This window comes from Astatotilapia calliptera, chromosome 7, assembly GCF_900246225.1.
Source record: "Astatotilapia calliptera chromosome 7, fAstCal1.2, whole genome shotgun sequence".
Taxonomy (NCBI): Eukaryota; Metazoa; Chordata; class Actinopteri; order Cichliformes; family Cichlidae; genus Astatotilapia; species Astatotilapia calliptera.
The window spans coordinates 62,405,965-62,424,247 of record NC_039308.1 but is presented as its reverse complement, the minus strand read 5'-3'; the positions used below and the strand labels follow the sequence as shown (position 1 = coordinate 62,424,247).

The following is an 18,283-nucleotide window of genomic DNA, read 5'->3' as shown; positions in this document are numbered from 1 at the left end:
TTGAATCCTGGATGAGGAAGTTGAATCTTGGACGAGGGTGTCTAGTGATAATGGCCAAAACATCCGATGAATCCAAGGTCCACTACTGACGATGTGTCCCAAATCTTAATATGATAACCTACATCAGATCTCTAATCCCCCCAAAAATGGCAGATTAGCTTGGGTAAAAGACTGAAAGTTGAGGCACACAACGATGTGTGCTGCTGGTAAAGTTTGTGGGCTGCCTTTCCTCATAACAACCATCCCTCAAGATTCTCACCATTTAACGCAATGCATTATCAGGGACTACAACATCTAGTCCTTTTACTGAATTACTACACCTAGCTCATTATTGTGCTATTGTACTGTTACACTGTGGTATGTTGCTTTTACACTCTATCATCCAGATGATAATAACATTATTATCAACACCTGTATTTAAAAAAAATATTTAATGTCATAATGACTATTGTGACTCATGACAAATAAATATATAAGAATTGCATACAAAAAAGCCATACACGTAATATCTGAGTCAGAAATATTTATATTATTTCCAATGTACAGAATACAAAGGGTAAAAAGATCATCATGGACCACTTCACAAATATGTATGAGAACAAATGAGAAATAAAAAGAGAAACTGAGATATAAACTGAATCGTCTAACTGGTACAATCTGTCCTGAGAACCATTTTCCAGTTTTACAGCAATAACATGAATTCTGCTTTACCCAATAAACCTTTGCATGTTCTGATATAATAAAGTTACAGGCATAATAAATGTTCCTTTGGAGGGAAATAGGGTTTATATAATGACTATCTTTGGTTTGATTGTTTTTTATTTTTGTACCTGCATCATCACCGCTGCCTCTAGGCGAGAACTAAAAACTTAATTTCACTGTTACACATTCATCTCCCACTTTTAAACTCCAAGTAGCCTTCTACTTAAAATAGATAACTTTCTCTATTTTTTACACATACATATGTATGCGTGTGTGTGTGTGTGTGTGTGTGTGTGTGTGTGTGTGTGTGTGTGTGTGTGTGTACAGTGTTGAACAAACCATTTGAAATGAATAAAAGAGCATTCGGATATGAATTTTGTGATTCTAATACTACTGAGGATGAATTTTCTGAATCACAAAGTTATATAAATACATTACATTTTGGAAGACAGCGTGTTCTTAAAAGGTTGTCTGACAGCTTATTGTTGAATACCACAAACAAAGAAGGCACTAGCATAAAATAAGGCCTCAACACAATTCTTTGTATTTTCTATTTCTTTGTGTTTACATAAAATACTTACAGGCCTTCAGATAGAAATGCATTACCAGCAGGGTGGTTCTTTTGCTTAGAGGAATTATTTATGAAACTTAATACTTACATAACTTCTGCTCTTCTAACTATATAACTTATATAATCTATATAATTTCTAACTCTGGTCCTCTTCACATTTTCAGCTGGAATTTAACCAAATGACAAGAAACAGTGAACAAACAAATACTGAAAGGAAAGAAACAACCTCCACTCATCTTTAACAAATATCAATAAAATCCTATTAAAGAATCTGCAACTGTTAATATTTATCACTAGCCATATTATTAGTTCATGTTTCACATCAGCACTTCAATCAGATAAAAACTCTCTCTCACTGAGACGCTCCCGTTTGCCACAGCTACATGGGATTCTGTTAAGTCTGAAATCTTCTCAGCAGGATAGATTTGATCTATTATTAGAGTATTTTGCAGTTGAATCGAAAATAAAAGTCAGACATTGTAGACACGAAATCTAAAATTGAGAGGGGAGTGTCGCAAAGTGCTGCACGACTCTGACTTCGCTCTCCAAGTGCTGCAGAAAAGTAACGCACAAAGACAAATATCACCACTGACACACAACATTACATGTTAATGAATATGTTGATGAAATAGCTCCTACTTCTTTAGAGATACAGTTTGTGGTCACTGGTAGGTAATATACACAGTAATTCTTCAGGGGGAGAATTCAACCAAACTAGTACAGCTGTGATCCCAGCAGGGGGCGCCAACACACAAGCTCAGTCCACCAGGGAGAGATGTTCTTCAGTGATATGTCAGCAACAAGCTGAGGTCACTGTTCAGCCTGTCAGTCCTTGTTGAATCACCTCAAGCGGGTCTTTGCTGTGGACTGTCCTGGCATCATGCTGCCCTGCAGCCTGGTCCTTGAGTCCTGCAGTCTTTAAGGTCTATCAGTCTCCACTAAAGCAGCTACAGCTGGGCCGACTCCTCTCCGGAGCAATCGCTCGGCCGCTCGCCTGTGGCCACAGTTCTGGGTGTTGAGGGGGTGCAGGGATGAGCCGCGGGGTGGCTCACGGGGTCCTGTGGGGCCTCATATTGAGGAAGCTCGCCTTCTGAAGCAAGCTCTCCATCTTGGAGGTAAGGGGGCGGAGGGAGGTCAAACCAAGGAGGTCGACTAAAGACAGAAGAAACATTACACTGGGTTGTACAATCGTTTCTGTGCCAGCGATCAAGAGCAAGGAAAAAGAACAAAACAGGATGTATTCTCCCATCTGAGAATATAATGGAGTTAAGTAAGAACTATTTTGAACTGAAGTTTCACCTTTTCTCATTTAGTTTCCATTAATATGAATAATTATGCAATTGTTTAGTTTTTTCCCACTGTTTGAAAAACCTGAGGTTAAAGAAAGCAAACTTCCTTCTTTTTATCAGGATCTCATTACTATTATTTTGCCATTTTAGCAAATGTTCTCTTTTTTGGAGCTAATATCTGAACAGGAACATTTGTGTTTAATAATAAATGAGTATACAACAGTTACACGATTGTTCATTGCAAATAACATAAAAGCACCCGTGGGAAGCATGCTGACAGATTTCTGATTGGAAGTAGATCATAGTTTGATAGAACAGCACATTTGAGCACTGTTATTTCTTTTCATTTTTCTTTTTGGATCAGTCTTAGGTTACAGTGTGAAAATGTAGAAATATGTATACAGACACTAGAACTATTTGTTCATCTCACCTGACATCTAGAACAGCTTGTGAGTATGATGGAGGGGAATCCATGGAAGGTGCTGAGGGATACAGGGTCCCAGACAGTAGCTGCAGAGCTCGAGGTGTTGAGCTGTATTGACCGGTTGTGGTGGGTGAGCCAGGGGAGAGTGCCGGACCTCCAGTGTGTAAGTGTCCTCGGTCCAAGATGACCAGACGGGACAGCAGCAGGGGCTGGTGATGGTGGTGGGTATGTGAACTTCCTCGTACGCCTCTGGGCAGCAGGACGCTGCGTTTTCTCTGGTGATGGAGAACCAAAGCCAGCAAGGCTACCACAAGGACAAAGATGACGGTGCTGCCGATGACGGCGTAGGTGATGCTAGGGTAGTAACGCAGGCGATAGTCCAGTGTCACAAAGTCCTGGCCAGGAGCTTCTGTGCAAGAGAGGAAGAAAATGAAGAGCAAACTAAGGATGCATTAATGTAGGTGGATGAGAAAAAAAAAAGGATTAGTGGTGCTGAGGGACTCAGAGGGGAATGGAGGAAGGAAGGATGTAGAGGAGGAGGAAGAGGGGAATTTAATTTAAGGAAGATGAGTTGAGGTGTTGGAGAGCCAAGGGAATGGAGAAGGGAGTAAAGGAGGCAGGCATGAATATCAAGCAGTAAATTGTTTTTAGGTTCATTTGGAAATGTATTCTATGTGATTCAACAGCGGCAGCCTCTCCTGGAGATGAGAGTGCTAAGCAATACGCATAAAGCAGTCAAACTCACCCGAAGAGCTCCAAGAGACAAAGAGAACAAATCAACCATGGTGCACCAGTGCAGAGGCTACTTCTAAAGCCTGGTTCATAAACAGGGACTCTTTAGTATGACAGAAAAAGAAAGGAGAGGGAAGCTAAATAATTCATAGTGAGGGCAAAACAGCTTATAGCATTTTTAGAAAAATGCAACTTGAAGATGAGAGCGGGCAGCGAAACACCAGGGGCCGTCACACTTTGCCATGTTTGTCCCAGGGAGATGCAGAGTTTGCAAACTACTCAAGAGTCCAGTGAACCTAATGTTCACAATGAGAGCTGGAGCCAAACACACAAGCGCAGAGCAGCCTACCTGCTGCATGAAATGAGGAAAAGGATGACAGTAATGCTACAGGGCACTGCAGCTTATTATTTTAGATAGGATGAGGAAGGGCCGCTTAAATATTTCCGCTGACTGATATTACAGTGTGAGAATTTCAATCAGGCGTCGGGATGGGGCTCATGTAAATGGTGTTTCAGCTTACCAGCTGACTGTACTGTTCTATTAAGGAGAGGCAGCAAGAGAGTGGAAAGAAATCTATTTATTACAGAGCTGCAGAAAGGATGTGCTGAGGAAAAATGACTATATCTAAGTATTTTACAGTTGCTATTTCACTTCAAATTACACTAATGCTAACTAAGGCTGTGAATATCAAACCTCAAAGTTCAAAATACTTTCCTCGTTCTCTGCTCAAGGTTTCCATTTGCTACTTAAAAGGCCATGTGCATTAAAGCCTAGGAAACTAACTTCTTCGTCCACAAGCCATCATGCAGACAGTTGAGGCTATTGCCCAGATAGCTTGCCAGGAAATGACCATTACAAGACATCTTAAGGTCAAATCAATAGTCTGAAAGTGCTTCTAACTGTAAGGATTAGATCCCCAGAAAGTGCAAGGTAAGGCAAGCCTTTTTGGAGCTTTTTGAAGTATTCTATGCTTATACAGACTTACAGGCTCTTGAGGGATATTGTGTTTAGTACAGAGTAGAGATCTTCTCCGCATTTATGAGGTAGAGGTACAGAGACCCAGAGAACAGAACCACAAAAAGCTCAAAGTCAACTAACGTGAGTCTTTCATAGTGATTATTATACCAGCTAAGATGCTTATGAAATGGAAGTCCACTTTCTGATTTCATCTGCATCAATTTACACACTACTAATATGCAAGGAAACAGGAACATATGTAAACCATCGGACTAACAAATGAAAGCTTTCCAGTTCAGTCCCAGGAGGATCTGCCACATCAAATATGTGGCGCTCCCTGCTGTGGTAACCTCTGGTGAATAAGTGAGCAGCTGAAAGTAAGGACGGAAATTCAAATCATGCTATGATTCCAATGTGTACACAAAGGGAAAGTTCTACATTTTTGGAGAGGGGACAGCTTGAAGCAGCAAAAAATTAGAGCCTGACAGATATTTAAGGAACCTGAAGGACATTTTTCAGGATTTTTAAGGCTGATATTGATACTGCACAGTTTAAAACCTTCACATTCAGGAACACTGGATGATATTTGTTAACTGATAAAATATAATATACATTTGGAGTTTGTATTTGTTTGTTTAATCATTTACACGCATATTGGCCGATATTAACTATCTGTATCTGCTTTTATAATGCTGAAAAATGAAATTTTATTTAATTTAAAAAGTAAGGAAAAAATGTGAAAGTTCTGATGTTCCAGTCTCTGCAAACAATTTTACAACAATTTTCTTGTATGTTTTAATATAGGATCCAAAACAGGAGACATTTTTTAACTTCTATACTAGATTTGAATGTAAACTAAGCCTACTATTGAATTGTGTTTTTATATTTACTCTTTACTCTTAGACTGCTGAACACAGCCAAAGCTGCAGCTGTAAGAATAAAAACTAAAAATGCCTTTTAAGCATTAATTTAATAAAATACTAAATTATGATCCATCACAGTCCTTATCTTAAAGACAGAGCTGTCACACTGATAAATCTGTTAACTTATACAGTTTTCTTCCCCCAAAAAAAGCTTTGACTAGGCTGGACTTTATCAAAGTAGCAGCTCTGTTCCAGTTCCAGTAATTGTGATTGGTCAAATGGTGCCAGCACCACCCCTTTCATGTGAACACTCAGAAGAAACCCTTATGAAATTAGGCTTCATAATAACTTAATAATAATACAGTTTTGTGTGGCTGCTTATCCTGATTCCTAATGTTAAGGTCAGTAAACCCAGATAATGGAAGGAAACCCAGAGTGTAATGAAATCACCTCATAGCACAAAGCGCTAGCTGCCTCAGCACATGGACACAATAAGTTTTGACTGATTGAAAGCAAGTACAAATCATCACTGTGCAACACACAATAAAGCATAACACTATGAGAAACATTTTTTACAACCAAATTTTATTCTGATTTAACTGCTACGTAACATTAAGATATATTTATGCCTCTAATCAGAAGAATTGTTTGTTTTGACAAACCAGCAACCTTCTGTCGAGACAGAAGATGGTTTTCAGCTTCCATTCTCTCTCTTCCAGACACCAAGCTGCAGGTTTCCTCTGCCTACCTGACCTTGAAGGCCCAGGGGAACCTCTGCAGTGTGTGCGTGTTTGTAAGTGTGCTCACACATACTGCTGAATTCCCATCAACCAGCCTGGCATACAGCCTATTTGTGAACCAGCGTGTATAGTCAGGGGCCCCATGCCTTAATTAAATCTAATCTAATTCAGATGCTCCACCCGCCTGCTACCCAACCAGACACCAGCAACTAAAACAAGCCCCCTCGACCCCTCCCTTGTGATTTTTAAATTGGCCAGTCCTTCACGCTACCAATTAATTATGAACTGGACTCAGTAGAGAAAGGCAAAAACAAAGAAGAATCATTTCCATAATTACCTATTTAAATAAAAAAAAAAAAAGGCGCAAATAAAGAGATCCCACCACTGCCAAACTATGCTGCCTATCGGGTTTCAGTGCAGCCTTCTGGGAGCAGAAAGAAACATACACAAAAGAAACTCATATTGCTGTAACATTAACAATGGGAGCCTATTTGGTGCATTAGCGGCAGAGGTCTGAAAGGCTGTTCAAATCACACAGGAGATAAAAAGACAGGGAGAAAAGAGGGTGAAGCAGAGACCCTCTCTGTCAGGGGGAGAGAGAGGGGGATGGATCCTGTGTGGCAGCCCCCCCACCTCCCACCCCATACTGTGTGCGTGATTGAGCCCTGCTGCCTATTCTGTATGGTTTAGTTGAAGTTATGGTACAAAGAATGGTGTCATCATCACATGCAGAGATAGGTGAGCAGGTCTCATCATCAAAATGGAATTTTTGATAAGCTCTGTAATGATGCTGGAGCAACACGATACAGAACTTCAATAAATATCTATAGTCAGTGCAACACGGTGGATCTGAAACCAAATTATTTGTAAAAATATTCTAATAAATGATATAAAATGAGACACAAGGTCATTATTTACATGAATAAAAACATCTTGTCTGGGCTGGGCCTGTGGACTCTGCTGTGTGTTAACTTGCTGCCAGACTGAAGAGAGAGCGAGAAGGCATCAATACTCCATTTATTTTTGATGACAGTGACTCTGAGTCCCAGTCAAACTCCCATTCTTTACAGACACACAGTCACAGCACACGGGATATAATTATTTGCTTTGATCTGTAAAGCTTGCTATTATCTGCCCGTAAACCTAATTTCTGTGAGGAACAAGTTCACACATCTAGTGCAAAATCTAGTGCAGTCGTTTATTATATAGGATACTGCAAAGACTTTCGGCACCATAGACATTCAGATTTGTAAACATCCAGTGGCACAAGGTAGAAAACTACCTTATTTGTCTGTGTCTATATGTCATGTTGGGTCTTACACTCCACCTTTTTGGGAACTCCCAGGCCCTCCAAAGGCCTATCTCCCCTCACCACACTCCCTGCCGGTAACTGATGCCCTCAGGGGTTGGTGCGTTGGTGGTTCTTGGTGTCCGGGCTGGGCGCTCAGGTATGTACCAGCTCACTCCCGGTGACTACTTGGCGGTGCCTGGTGCCTGTTGCTCAGGCCTCATCCGGGGCAAAGGGGGCCCTCGGCCCTCCAGCCTCTGGGCCTGCGGCTCGGTTCACTCTGGCACAGCTGGCTGCTGGCAGAGCCGGCTCCATGCCTGCTTCATGCCCTGGGGGACAAGGCTCTCTACATCCTCTAGCAGACCATTACATGGGGAAACCTTTTGAATACAAGCGTGCTGATCCACACAGGTGTGCACACGGGTGTTAATTTTTCATAGACATAAACTACACCTCTATTGGCTGCTATTTCCAAGCACATTGTGCGCTGTCGGTCCTGCTTGCTACACAACAACATTCAATATTTAGTATTTACTGCTGTTTACACTTAGCTAGATTAACGTGATGGTGTTGTGTTTAGTATGTTGCTCTGTTTTTTTTTTTGCTTGTTGTCTCTTCTTTTTCTCTCAACAGGTGACCCAGGAGATTTTATTTTCTCTTCTTTCTCTTTTTAAGTGCCCTTTCTCACGGTCCCTCTTCCCTTCTGTTTTTCTTTTCCTTCATTTTTCTTTCTCCCTTTCCTATCCCCCAGTCATGTCTGTCCCGTCTGTAACAACTGAAAATAAAATAAAATAAATAATAACAACAAAGGTCGATCAAATGGACCAATACGGCAAGGCCGTGATGATCCATTTGGCAAAGTAAATCCATTGGGTATCCTTGTTGGTCTTCAGACAACAATTCTGACGGCTAAAGAACCAAATGGGACAGGCAAAAAAAAAAAAAGGTAGAAAACTACCAGGAACTCCTGGGAACTGATGTAAAGTTCATATTTCTGGCAGTTTGAGGTAGCTTAACCGTGCCGAATGAATTCTTCAACATGACTAAAACTACAGTCGTATAGCCCTGCAATCCCATCACTGCATCACTCTTTGATTACTAAAAGACACACAATCAACAGAGATAGTAAACCTGCATAACTACAAGACCACTGAAAACCCTGTGAAAGTGAACCAGGAGGACTGCTACCGTTTTAAAGACACAGGTTGGTTTCACCAAACACTGATACTACAATTTCTGCAACTTGTTAATTGATGAATAAAACATGTCATCATAGTAGCAATCGCAACACATTTCTTTCTTTACTCGTCGTGAATGTCCTATTAACCTTCTCCAATAGCTTTGTCAAGGAACTCTAGCAGGACATTCCATTTGACCTAAATGTCATGATCAAAGCTCAACATCAAAGATCACTACAAGCTTTCCTGTCTTGTCAAACTAGACATGAAAGGCTTGAATACTTTCGTGCTGTTGAGCAACAGCAAAGCCGCTTGGCCACGTTTGACTTCATGATTCCAAAGTGAAAGGATTTCTCATCTTATTTAATTGACAACCATTACAAAAACTACACTTTTAAAAATCCTGCTTTTTCACAATTTACAAAGTTGGAGCTTATGAGTGATTCGCAACCAGGAGTACTAACCCACAAAGTAATTCTATAGCTGTCAATGGTTTTAACAAAATAATTGGCTACAATGAAATAATATTACAAAAAAACAACAACACCATACTGAGTGGATAATTGGTTAGGATAAAAATGGTAAAAGTAATAAGTGCATTGTAGTATATTTACTCAGAATAATCCCCTTCATATGGCAGCATGTTGAAAGGGGCTGCACTTTTGTTCTGCATTAATACCCTCTCTCTGCAGTGCTCCCAGCGCCACTGGCACCTCTTACACTGCATCGACACTGCGTTTATAAACTCGTAAAGCTTCCATATGTGGAGGCTTGGGGAGAGGGGCTTGGTGTAGCCTTTCAAATAAGCCCCTCTAATCACATCAGAGTGCCTTCTCCCCACATCTCTCCACCTCACACTCCCCTCTCGCCTACACTCAACTACCTCTAGTGCCTTTTGTTTTCCCATCTTTTTCTTCTTGTCTATTGTCTGCCTCCCCCTGCATGGTGCTCCCTCCTCTCCTCTCCTCGTCTCTTTACTTGGTGTTTTCTTGCTGGTCATGCTGGTAATTTACTGTCATGGATATTTAATGTACTTTGCCATTCTGATACACCAAGCTTGAGAATAAATTAAGCAAAATTGTTATAAATAGCTAAAGGGATCATTTAAAAAAAAAAGAAAAACAAACAAACAAACCCCCTCATACACCTCCCATCCTTATCTCACTTTTTCTCTCCAAATTTTTACTACTTACTTTTCAGCAGTTCATTATATCCCACCTCTATTGATCTTATTACCTCTGCATGAGAGAGAAGATTTAAAGGCGCGCACAGAGGTCACAGGCGGTTGTTAAAAGAGGACACAGAAAGAAACATGTCCAAAAGGGAGAGGGAAGAGAGAGTGTCTTTTGAAGCTTTATGCACACAGCTTTGCCAAACTGAACTCCACCTAAAATCTATTAAATGAGATACGAGTCATACAGACCCCCTGCTGTATGCCTTCAGTACCAGGAACACACTCCTTTTGTCTGCATCTCTTTGTGTCATCCTTTCTAAACCTTGCTAACAGTTTTTATTTTTTGACATCTTCCCTTTTTCCTATTTTTGTGTGAATTAGAAAGGACTAAAACAAGAATGGGAGCTGTCAGGAATTCAGCCTTGATCAAGCGAGGTCCTACTAGGTAAAAATAGCTAAATGATAGGCTTGCACTCAAACTGTGCAATTCTTAACTGGTACCTTTTATTTAAAACAACAATTTGGCCGATAGCTCATACTATTTTTTTTCCCCGATTTCATTTTTGTTCTTGACATTTTCCTACTCTGTATCATTAAAAAAAAGACATCTTGAGTCTGAAAATTACAGTTTGACAGAATTTCAGGTCGTCGAACCTTATTCCATAATTTACTGAAACGTGCAAAAGTAAATGGAAATATAGTATACAAGACAAAAACTAAGTTGTACAAATCTATAAAGCTTAAGAACCTTAATTTGTCAGCACAACCTAAACTTTCTAAGGTAAGCTTTCTTGTAATTTCTTTAAGCAGGCTTCAGGAATAGTTCTCCAGGCTTCTCAAAGGACATTCAAAGCTCTTCTTTGGATGTCTGCTGCTTTTTGTTCTGCTGTCTGTTGAGCCACACTGCTTCAGTAATGTTGAGGTCCAGACTCTGGGGAGGCCAATCCATGACTGATAGTGTTTTTCTATCCAGGTATGCTTTGACTGCACTGGCAGTGTGTTTGGGATCGTTGTCATTAAGAAAGATTAAGACATTGCCAATCAGACAATTTACAAATGGTATTACATCAAATTATTGGATTAAAATCTGATGGTGCTTTTCTGTGTTGATAATTCAACAAGATCCCCAAATCATGACAGAGCCTCTACTGTGTTTTACAGATGGCTGAAGACACACACTGTTGTACCTCACTCCTGATTTTCATCGTACATACTGACAGTCGCTCTTTAAAAAAGAAGGATGACCTGGACAAGAACTATCCAAAGAACAACTCAAGTTCAAAACCACAAAAATGAAAAAACATCTGGTTCCTTGAAAGGAGAATACAAAGAAATTAGGTGTAGCTGAAGACTGTAGCTGATGAAACGCTGAAGATAAAGCAGTTTAGAAATAAAAAAATATAGCAACAACATGATGAATTTAGCAGAATACATTAAGCACTCAGAAAGTTGATGTTTTCTGATAATATATCAGTACTATACAGTAAGATTTTGTTACCTACCAATCAGACAGTACCAAACGATGTGTGTACACTCATATTTTGGTCAATAGTCATTGGAAAGCACTTTCTACTAAGATTCACATGATAATGTAGGACAGCCTGTAGGCAATCAGAGATTAAGCTTCGACATCAACATATGCCTTAACTGAAATTAAAAACAAAAATTCAATGAGGAACTGCCTCAAAGCACATGAGACAGAATACTGGTGAAAATATAGTACATGTCCACAAACACAGAAAACTGTATGCAGCTACTGAAGCAAAGTGAGGGCCGATGTTAGTGCACAATAGGCTATTGAGAGTGCAGTGATTAAAACAAGCTCCAAAGCACTCTTTTGTCTGTCTTTAATCAAACTACTCTGCAGATCAACGGCTGACATGCCGCTGGGTTGCTGAGATACAAGCATTTTTTATTTTTATTTTAATGGAGCCCATTCCTTTGGCTACTTGCCAATGAATATGCTAACTAGCCACTGTCAGAATACACTTATCCGAAGATGAACGAGCAAAGTAAAAAGAAAAAAAAAGAAAAAAAAAATCGGCCTAATAAAAGACTCCACATATCTTAATTGCCACACTTAAAACGCCTCTGAATAAAGGGAATGAAGATATTTCCTCCCTCTGGCTCATTCCTGAGGGATAAGATAGGGGCTGCACAGATGTTCTGTACTTTCCCCATGCACAGAAGACTCATTTCGCATTCACAAAGTCTCAAATTTAAAAAGCGTTCAAAGTAGGGTGGGGTGGAGGCTGTGTGTGCGTGGGGGGATGGGTAATCATCCTCCACTTTCTGCATTCCAGGTTTGCTTCAACCCCCGGAGTACGCCTGCCTTCAAATGCTAGAGCTGATATAGGAAAGTCGCCGCTGTAGCCTATATTAGATATAGTAACTTTGTCTGATGCTGATTATGGGTACGAGGTTTCTGGCTGATTTGGAATTTCTCCTGCCACCGTTGCAAAAGCGGAGTGATAAAATAAGGTGTGCAATGGATGAAATGCCTACCATCATGTATTAGCACACTGGCGAGCAAAGGGAACAAGAGTGCACAACAACGGAGAAGAGAACCACTAGGTGTCAGGCTGTTCACATGTTTACACGTGCACGGTGCAACGTTTAGTATTAGGCGGGCATCCAGGGTAAGGAGAGGGCGTGCATTGGGTTTGCAGAGTGTGACGAGGAAGCCATGCCATCTGGCTTCAAACACACCCACAAACAGATACACACGCGTGGCATTAAGACCCGGTCCATTGAATACAGCGTGAACATTAGTCAGGAACGTACATTCGTGAGCAGAACTTGCTGAAAGTTTAGCAGAAATAAAGTTCAAACATTTTCACGCGCACACCCACGTATTCACAGACAGACTGCTCTCAGATCCTCATACGAGTGAAAACAGTAGTACAAACAAAATTCCACAAATCCTTTCATCCTTGTCCAGAGCGTCTTAACTAAACCCACGCCACATGGTGATTAAAAAAAAAAAGAAAAAAAAAGTGGGGTGTGCGGGGAAGATACTACAAACCACAACTTCTTTGGTTCATTAATGCCTTTATTCTCTGTAGACGAGACTATCAGCAGAACGGAGTCTAGAGGGTGAAAAAAGCCCAAACTCTTAAAGTGATGGTTACAGTTTCAATGAGCACAGCTACAAAAAAAGGGGGGGGGATTAGAAAAGTACTTTCACTGTCTTTTGGAACATGTTTACACCTGCAGATAAACTGAAATCTGCATGTAGAATACAACACAATTGCCACACTTGGATTTAATACTAGCAATCTATCCTTCTCGTTGGCATTCTGCCTGCATTGTGATTTAGCTGATTTTTTTCCTTTAATTTTTCATGTACACTATGTAAAGAAGGAGAGTAGGTGTGAGGGTGGGAGGCTTATCCGTTGTCAACAAAAACACGCAGCAGAGGTAGCAACACTAGATTCTTTTTATTTACGGGAGAATGAGTATGTGCCAGTTGTTGACTTTGGAGATGAGAGCTTTAGCAGCAGAGCAGACATTTGTAGTGGTTTTATTTCGATCTCTTCACACCATCTAATGCAATCCAATCATTCTGAAATCCAGATCAACTCCAGAAGGAGTCTGGCTGTTTCTCTCACATGCTGATAGTGTTAGTGTAGCAGATAGCGTGTTAGCACCTCACTAACACAATCCCCTTTATCTACTGCAGATAGGACACCCAGATACACATCAAAGTTTTGAGTTCCCCTCATAAATGGGACCCATGCCTCACATCTATCCCAGCTCATGTTTTCGGCACTGCACTCGAGACGTATGGTGTTTGCTTGTGTGTTGTGTCTTACAGATGAGACGCGTCCACTCAGGCAGCACTGATAAATGGCTTTTGGTACAGGCAAAGAAACTGTGAAACACTAAGGGATATTTCATCTGGAAGATACTTAAGAAACATGTGATGCCTTTTACTCCTTCTTTGAGCAAAGTCTGTAAGATCCAATACTTTCAATGAGAGTACATTAGTAAGTGAATTTGAAGCAAATGAAACAGTGATTTCTGACCTACTCCCATTGCCAAAGCCTTCTGAACAACTGCCTACATGCAAATAATTTCAGGCTGGCAGTATTTTCAACCAAAGAACAACAGCTCGATTTATTTCAGTCTGCTCTAAACACGCTTAACTTGTGCAGATCAAAATACAGCACAAGTGGTTGCTTTTAAAATTGCACTAGAGTGTTTGAACCCTGGCACTTTCAAATTAATTTAAACCCCTGCTCTCTCAAAATATTAGGGTTATGCACCCAATACTTCAGCATCTGAGCCTCCTTACTGTTCTCTGTGCATTACTCTTTTATAAACTTTTACTGCCAACAAACATCCTCCTGGTGGGATATAAAAAATTGATTGAAAGCTGCTCTGTAAGCCAAGCTAGGAAGCAAAGCATGTTAACTGCTCTGCAACAGTGCCGTTCCAGATCCCTTTGGCATCCTAAAATTAATATTCATGCTCCATGTTGTCACCCCGTTCCTGTTGCTCGTCATGTAGTGTGTCTCCTCTCGTTAGCATGCGTAGAGAAAGCGTGAATTAAGGACAGGCTGTGTGTATGCATGTGTATAGGCCTGCCAGTCTTTCTTTCTCACCTCTTTTTGTTTTTGTGGAAGAGAGCAGTGAAAAATAACATCTATATTTGTGCTTGCATGTGTTTTTGTACGTCTATCCTATTTCTTTCCTTCCATCTGTCTGTATATTCTTTAGTCTGTACATGTGTGTGTTTGTGTGTATATGTATGAGTGGTGCTTTAGGGAAGGAAGGTTTTCATGCTTCATCGGGCCTCTATTTGCCTGTCCTGTAATAACTTGTTCGCTCCATTGCTTGCCACTATCAGACCCCCCACGTGCCCCCCCCCCATAACACTCTGTCAGAGCTTACCGTGGGCGGCAAGAAGAGTGGAGGGGAGGTGGGTTAGAGTTAATGGATGGCTCCGGCATCTGGAAACCATCCACAGATGTAAAGAAAGAAGAACACAGTACAAGGACAGAGGGGAAGGACTGACTAAAAAGGTGAGGAAGTTTGCTTTAATCAGTGCAAATTACATAGGACGATTTAATATACTGATGTATTATACAAGGCAATTCAGAGAGTAAGAGAGCTCTGCATTGGTAGGGAATAATTATATCCCATATTTAAAAATAAGTAGCAGCATCTTTTTCAGCTGAGGTGGTAAACTATACATGTATTTTTTGGTTTTTGCATATATATTCAAGCATAAGTATGGAAAAAACTGTAATTGGTCAGCTGTGGGATTATCAGTTATTAACTTCAAAAAGTAAATTTCTCATCTAACCATGGCTGTGCTTTGTTTGGAGCTAGTTAAGTTTAAACAAGAAAAAAGAAAAAAGGGAAACTGAAAAAAAGAACAAACAAGCAAATTCTTTAAATAATTTAAAGGCTTTCACCACTTCAGTGTACAATGCAAACTATTAAATGTTGCTGCTATTGAGGGATAACAGGAGAGCCATGAGAAGTGAGACAAAAGAGTAGCCACTCAAGCAGAGTGGTGAAGTACTCTCAGGTATGTTTATCAAAAAAAAAAGAGAAGAAGACAAAAAAGATGGGCTGTGAGTCACTGTTGACTGTATAGCTCACAGTGGCAGCAACAAAAATGTCCCACTCATCTTTCTTTTTGTAACATGTTGAAAAAGAAGCTCGCATGTGGGAGCTTCAACTCTTCGTTTTTACAGAAAACCTTTCAGTGGAGTGGCGTGGTTGTTGAACGGCTATTATTTATTTGATTTTTTTCCTGGAGGAAGAAGAAGAATGGGGAGGGTGAGAGGTTGCTCAAGATCGTTGAGAGGCTTTGACTACAAGCCCGTCCCACCAGAACCTGACGGGCATGGTCTCCATGGCAACTGTTCTTTGGGGCCATAAGGTGAGTTAAGAAAGAGCGGAGGGGCGGAGGCCAGCCTGAGAATGGACACAAAGCAAACTCAGATGCCTCACAGGCATGACCACAAATCCTAGATGTGATGGACATGAGTGATAGGGCTGGAGATACTCAGGTGTGTTTGTGGATGCTCATGATATATAGATATATATAGATATATATATATATAGATATATATATATATATATATATATATATATATATATATTTTTTTTTTTTTTTATTTATTGATCTGCAAATGATGCTATCGTGTGGCTATTTGGATTAAAAAGTGACAGTTTTAGAGCCACACAGCACAGGAAAAAAACAATTTCAACCAAAGTCCAATTACTGACAGTCTGGCAGCAGCAACAATATATTTTTTTCTGTAACGGGACAAGTCTTCTAATAACTGGTTAGCACAGAAGCGAGGACTGCTCAGTACATCCCACATGTTCTCTGTTCTCACTGTACACACTCTTATCTATGATGTTGTTTCTCCATTCTTGTGTCAGTATCTCTCAAATCTTTTGTTCTCTTCACCATTAATTTAAGTTTCACTGTCAGTCAGACTTATTTCATGGCTCTTCAAAGCATTCGGATCTCCATGTTCCATCAACAGCATAGTCTGAAAGAGTTTCTCAGCTTAATAAATACACAGACGCGATTAAATGTGCATCCTTTCTCAGAAGCATCTGAAAAAATAAATCTATTTAAATGTAATACATTGGTGACTGATGATTTTTAAAGTCATTCATTTTAAAAAGAAGTAAGATTTTTTTCTAATCAGAGGAAATGATTTTTTCTTTCTTGCTCATTCTATTTGAGAATTCATTTGTGGAAAAACTCGCACTGGCTGACACAGCTAATCCATCACCATGAACATTACCACGTTTTGCTTCATGGTCATTGTGTGCTCTGCTTTTGGGAGGCATTTTTGGAGACATGTGGAACTGGAGAAGCATCTAGGTGTTAGGTTTCTTCATATAAATGTCTGGTGCAATTAAACCCCCATTAGGACTGTGTCAAACAAGGAAACAAGAAAGAAGTGTGGTAAGAAGAGGCGTGTCCCCAGCTGAACAGGAATCATGCACTAGCATTTATGTGATGTCCCCTAGATTATAATCATTTCTCATAATCATATCCATTATCATTTTTAGGGAACAAAAGCCAACGATGTAAGAAGGCAATATGAGTGTTATGTGTTTCTAATATCACAACACTCTTGAACACTCTTGCTTAGCTAGGACAACAACATGAAAAGCTGTCATCCTTACAAAAATGATCCACAGTAACTAGTGGTGGGAAAAACATTTAACAATATAAACCTGCTGCTAAGGTATATACAATAGCTGTCAGAACTGTCACAATATCCTTTTGTAAAAGCCTGCAGTTAAGACTGCTTATTCGACTCTCCAAGGGGAGCTGTCCCCACATCCACACACTGCTGTAATCAAACAAGGGAATGGTTATTGCTACTTGTTTTAAGTTGAGTGAGCATGTGTCTAGTGTAGATGTCAATTTTATTGATCATATAAGTGGCAGTGAAGTCATTAATCATTCAGAGGCTGCCACTCACAGGTTCACCTCCTGAGCTACTCCCAAAGTGCCCTGGTAACTGGCAGGTCTACACCTAAGATCAAAGCAGGTTAAATGGTTGCTCCTGTGCAGCTTATAGTATCTATGGTGAAATAATGACACACAGAGGGGCTCTGTGCACATCTGTATAGATTCTGTGAAGAATCCACCCGATGTCGTTAGCCATTTTTGGGTCCAAACTCTTCGGTTTCCAAACTCAAACAAACACTGTCATTTAGAAACTGCTCAAATTGTTTCATCTTCAATAAAAATAATCACTGTGGCTGCTTTTTTCCCCAGGTGTTACAATAAAGTTTAAAATCATGGCATCCACGAAAAAGATGATTTAGGGTTTAACAGTCTTAGAAGTCAGCAGGAAGCTAGCTCACTAGCTGTCTTCTAAAGATGAAATAACATGTTTTGACTGAGGGATTCTTAAAAAATTAAAATGACAGCTCTGCTATCACTCTGGACATAAATGAAGGCAGAAAACTAAACAGCAGGTTGTAGGGTTGAAGTTGGGCTAGCTGTCATAACATGAGGTGGCTACCTACAGAGCTATAGTTAGCATAATATAAACACATTAGCAGAGCAAGATGAATGCTAACTTGTGAGGGTTCCCGATGAGCAGAGACAAATGCAATCATATCTGAGCGAACAGACACTGAAAACCAAACATTTGTCAAGAGAACATATGCTGGTAGATTGTTTCGATGACTCTATGGAAAAATACCTGGCCCTAAGTTTCAAGTACCTTAGCTAGCCTCAAAGTGTTCAAGTTTTAAATATGTGGTGTCTGACAAACCGCAAGCCAGTGGACTGTAGGTATGTTATAAGGATTTAAAATAAATGTTTTTATTAAAATAAACCAATATATTTAACAATTGAACAGACTT

General features: G+C 40.1%; 1 protein-coding gene across 3 annotated transcripts in view; it reads right to left on the bottom strand.

The window, feature by feature from the left end:
- Positions 1-1,010: 1,010 nt before the first annotated feature.
- Positions 1,011-18,283, bottom strand: part of ldlrad3 (low density lipoprotein receptor class A domain containing 3) — a 91,580-nt gene continuing 74,307 nt past the window's right edge. For all 3 annotated transcript variants that reach the window (XM_026176416.1, XM_026176418.1, XM_026176417.1), the window contains exons 5-6: positions 2,993-3,395; positions 1,011-2,425 (exon numbers count right to left, since the gene is read on the bottom strand). In XM_026176416.1, the coding sequence (XP_026032201.1) occupies positions 2,221-2,425; positions 2,993-3,395 (608 nt within the window). In that variant the 3' untranslated portion in view covers positions 1,011-2,220. The remainder of the gene's footprint in view (positions 2,426-2,992; positions 3,396-18,283) is intronic.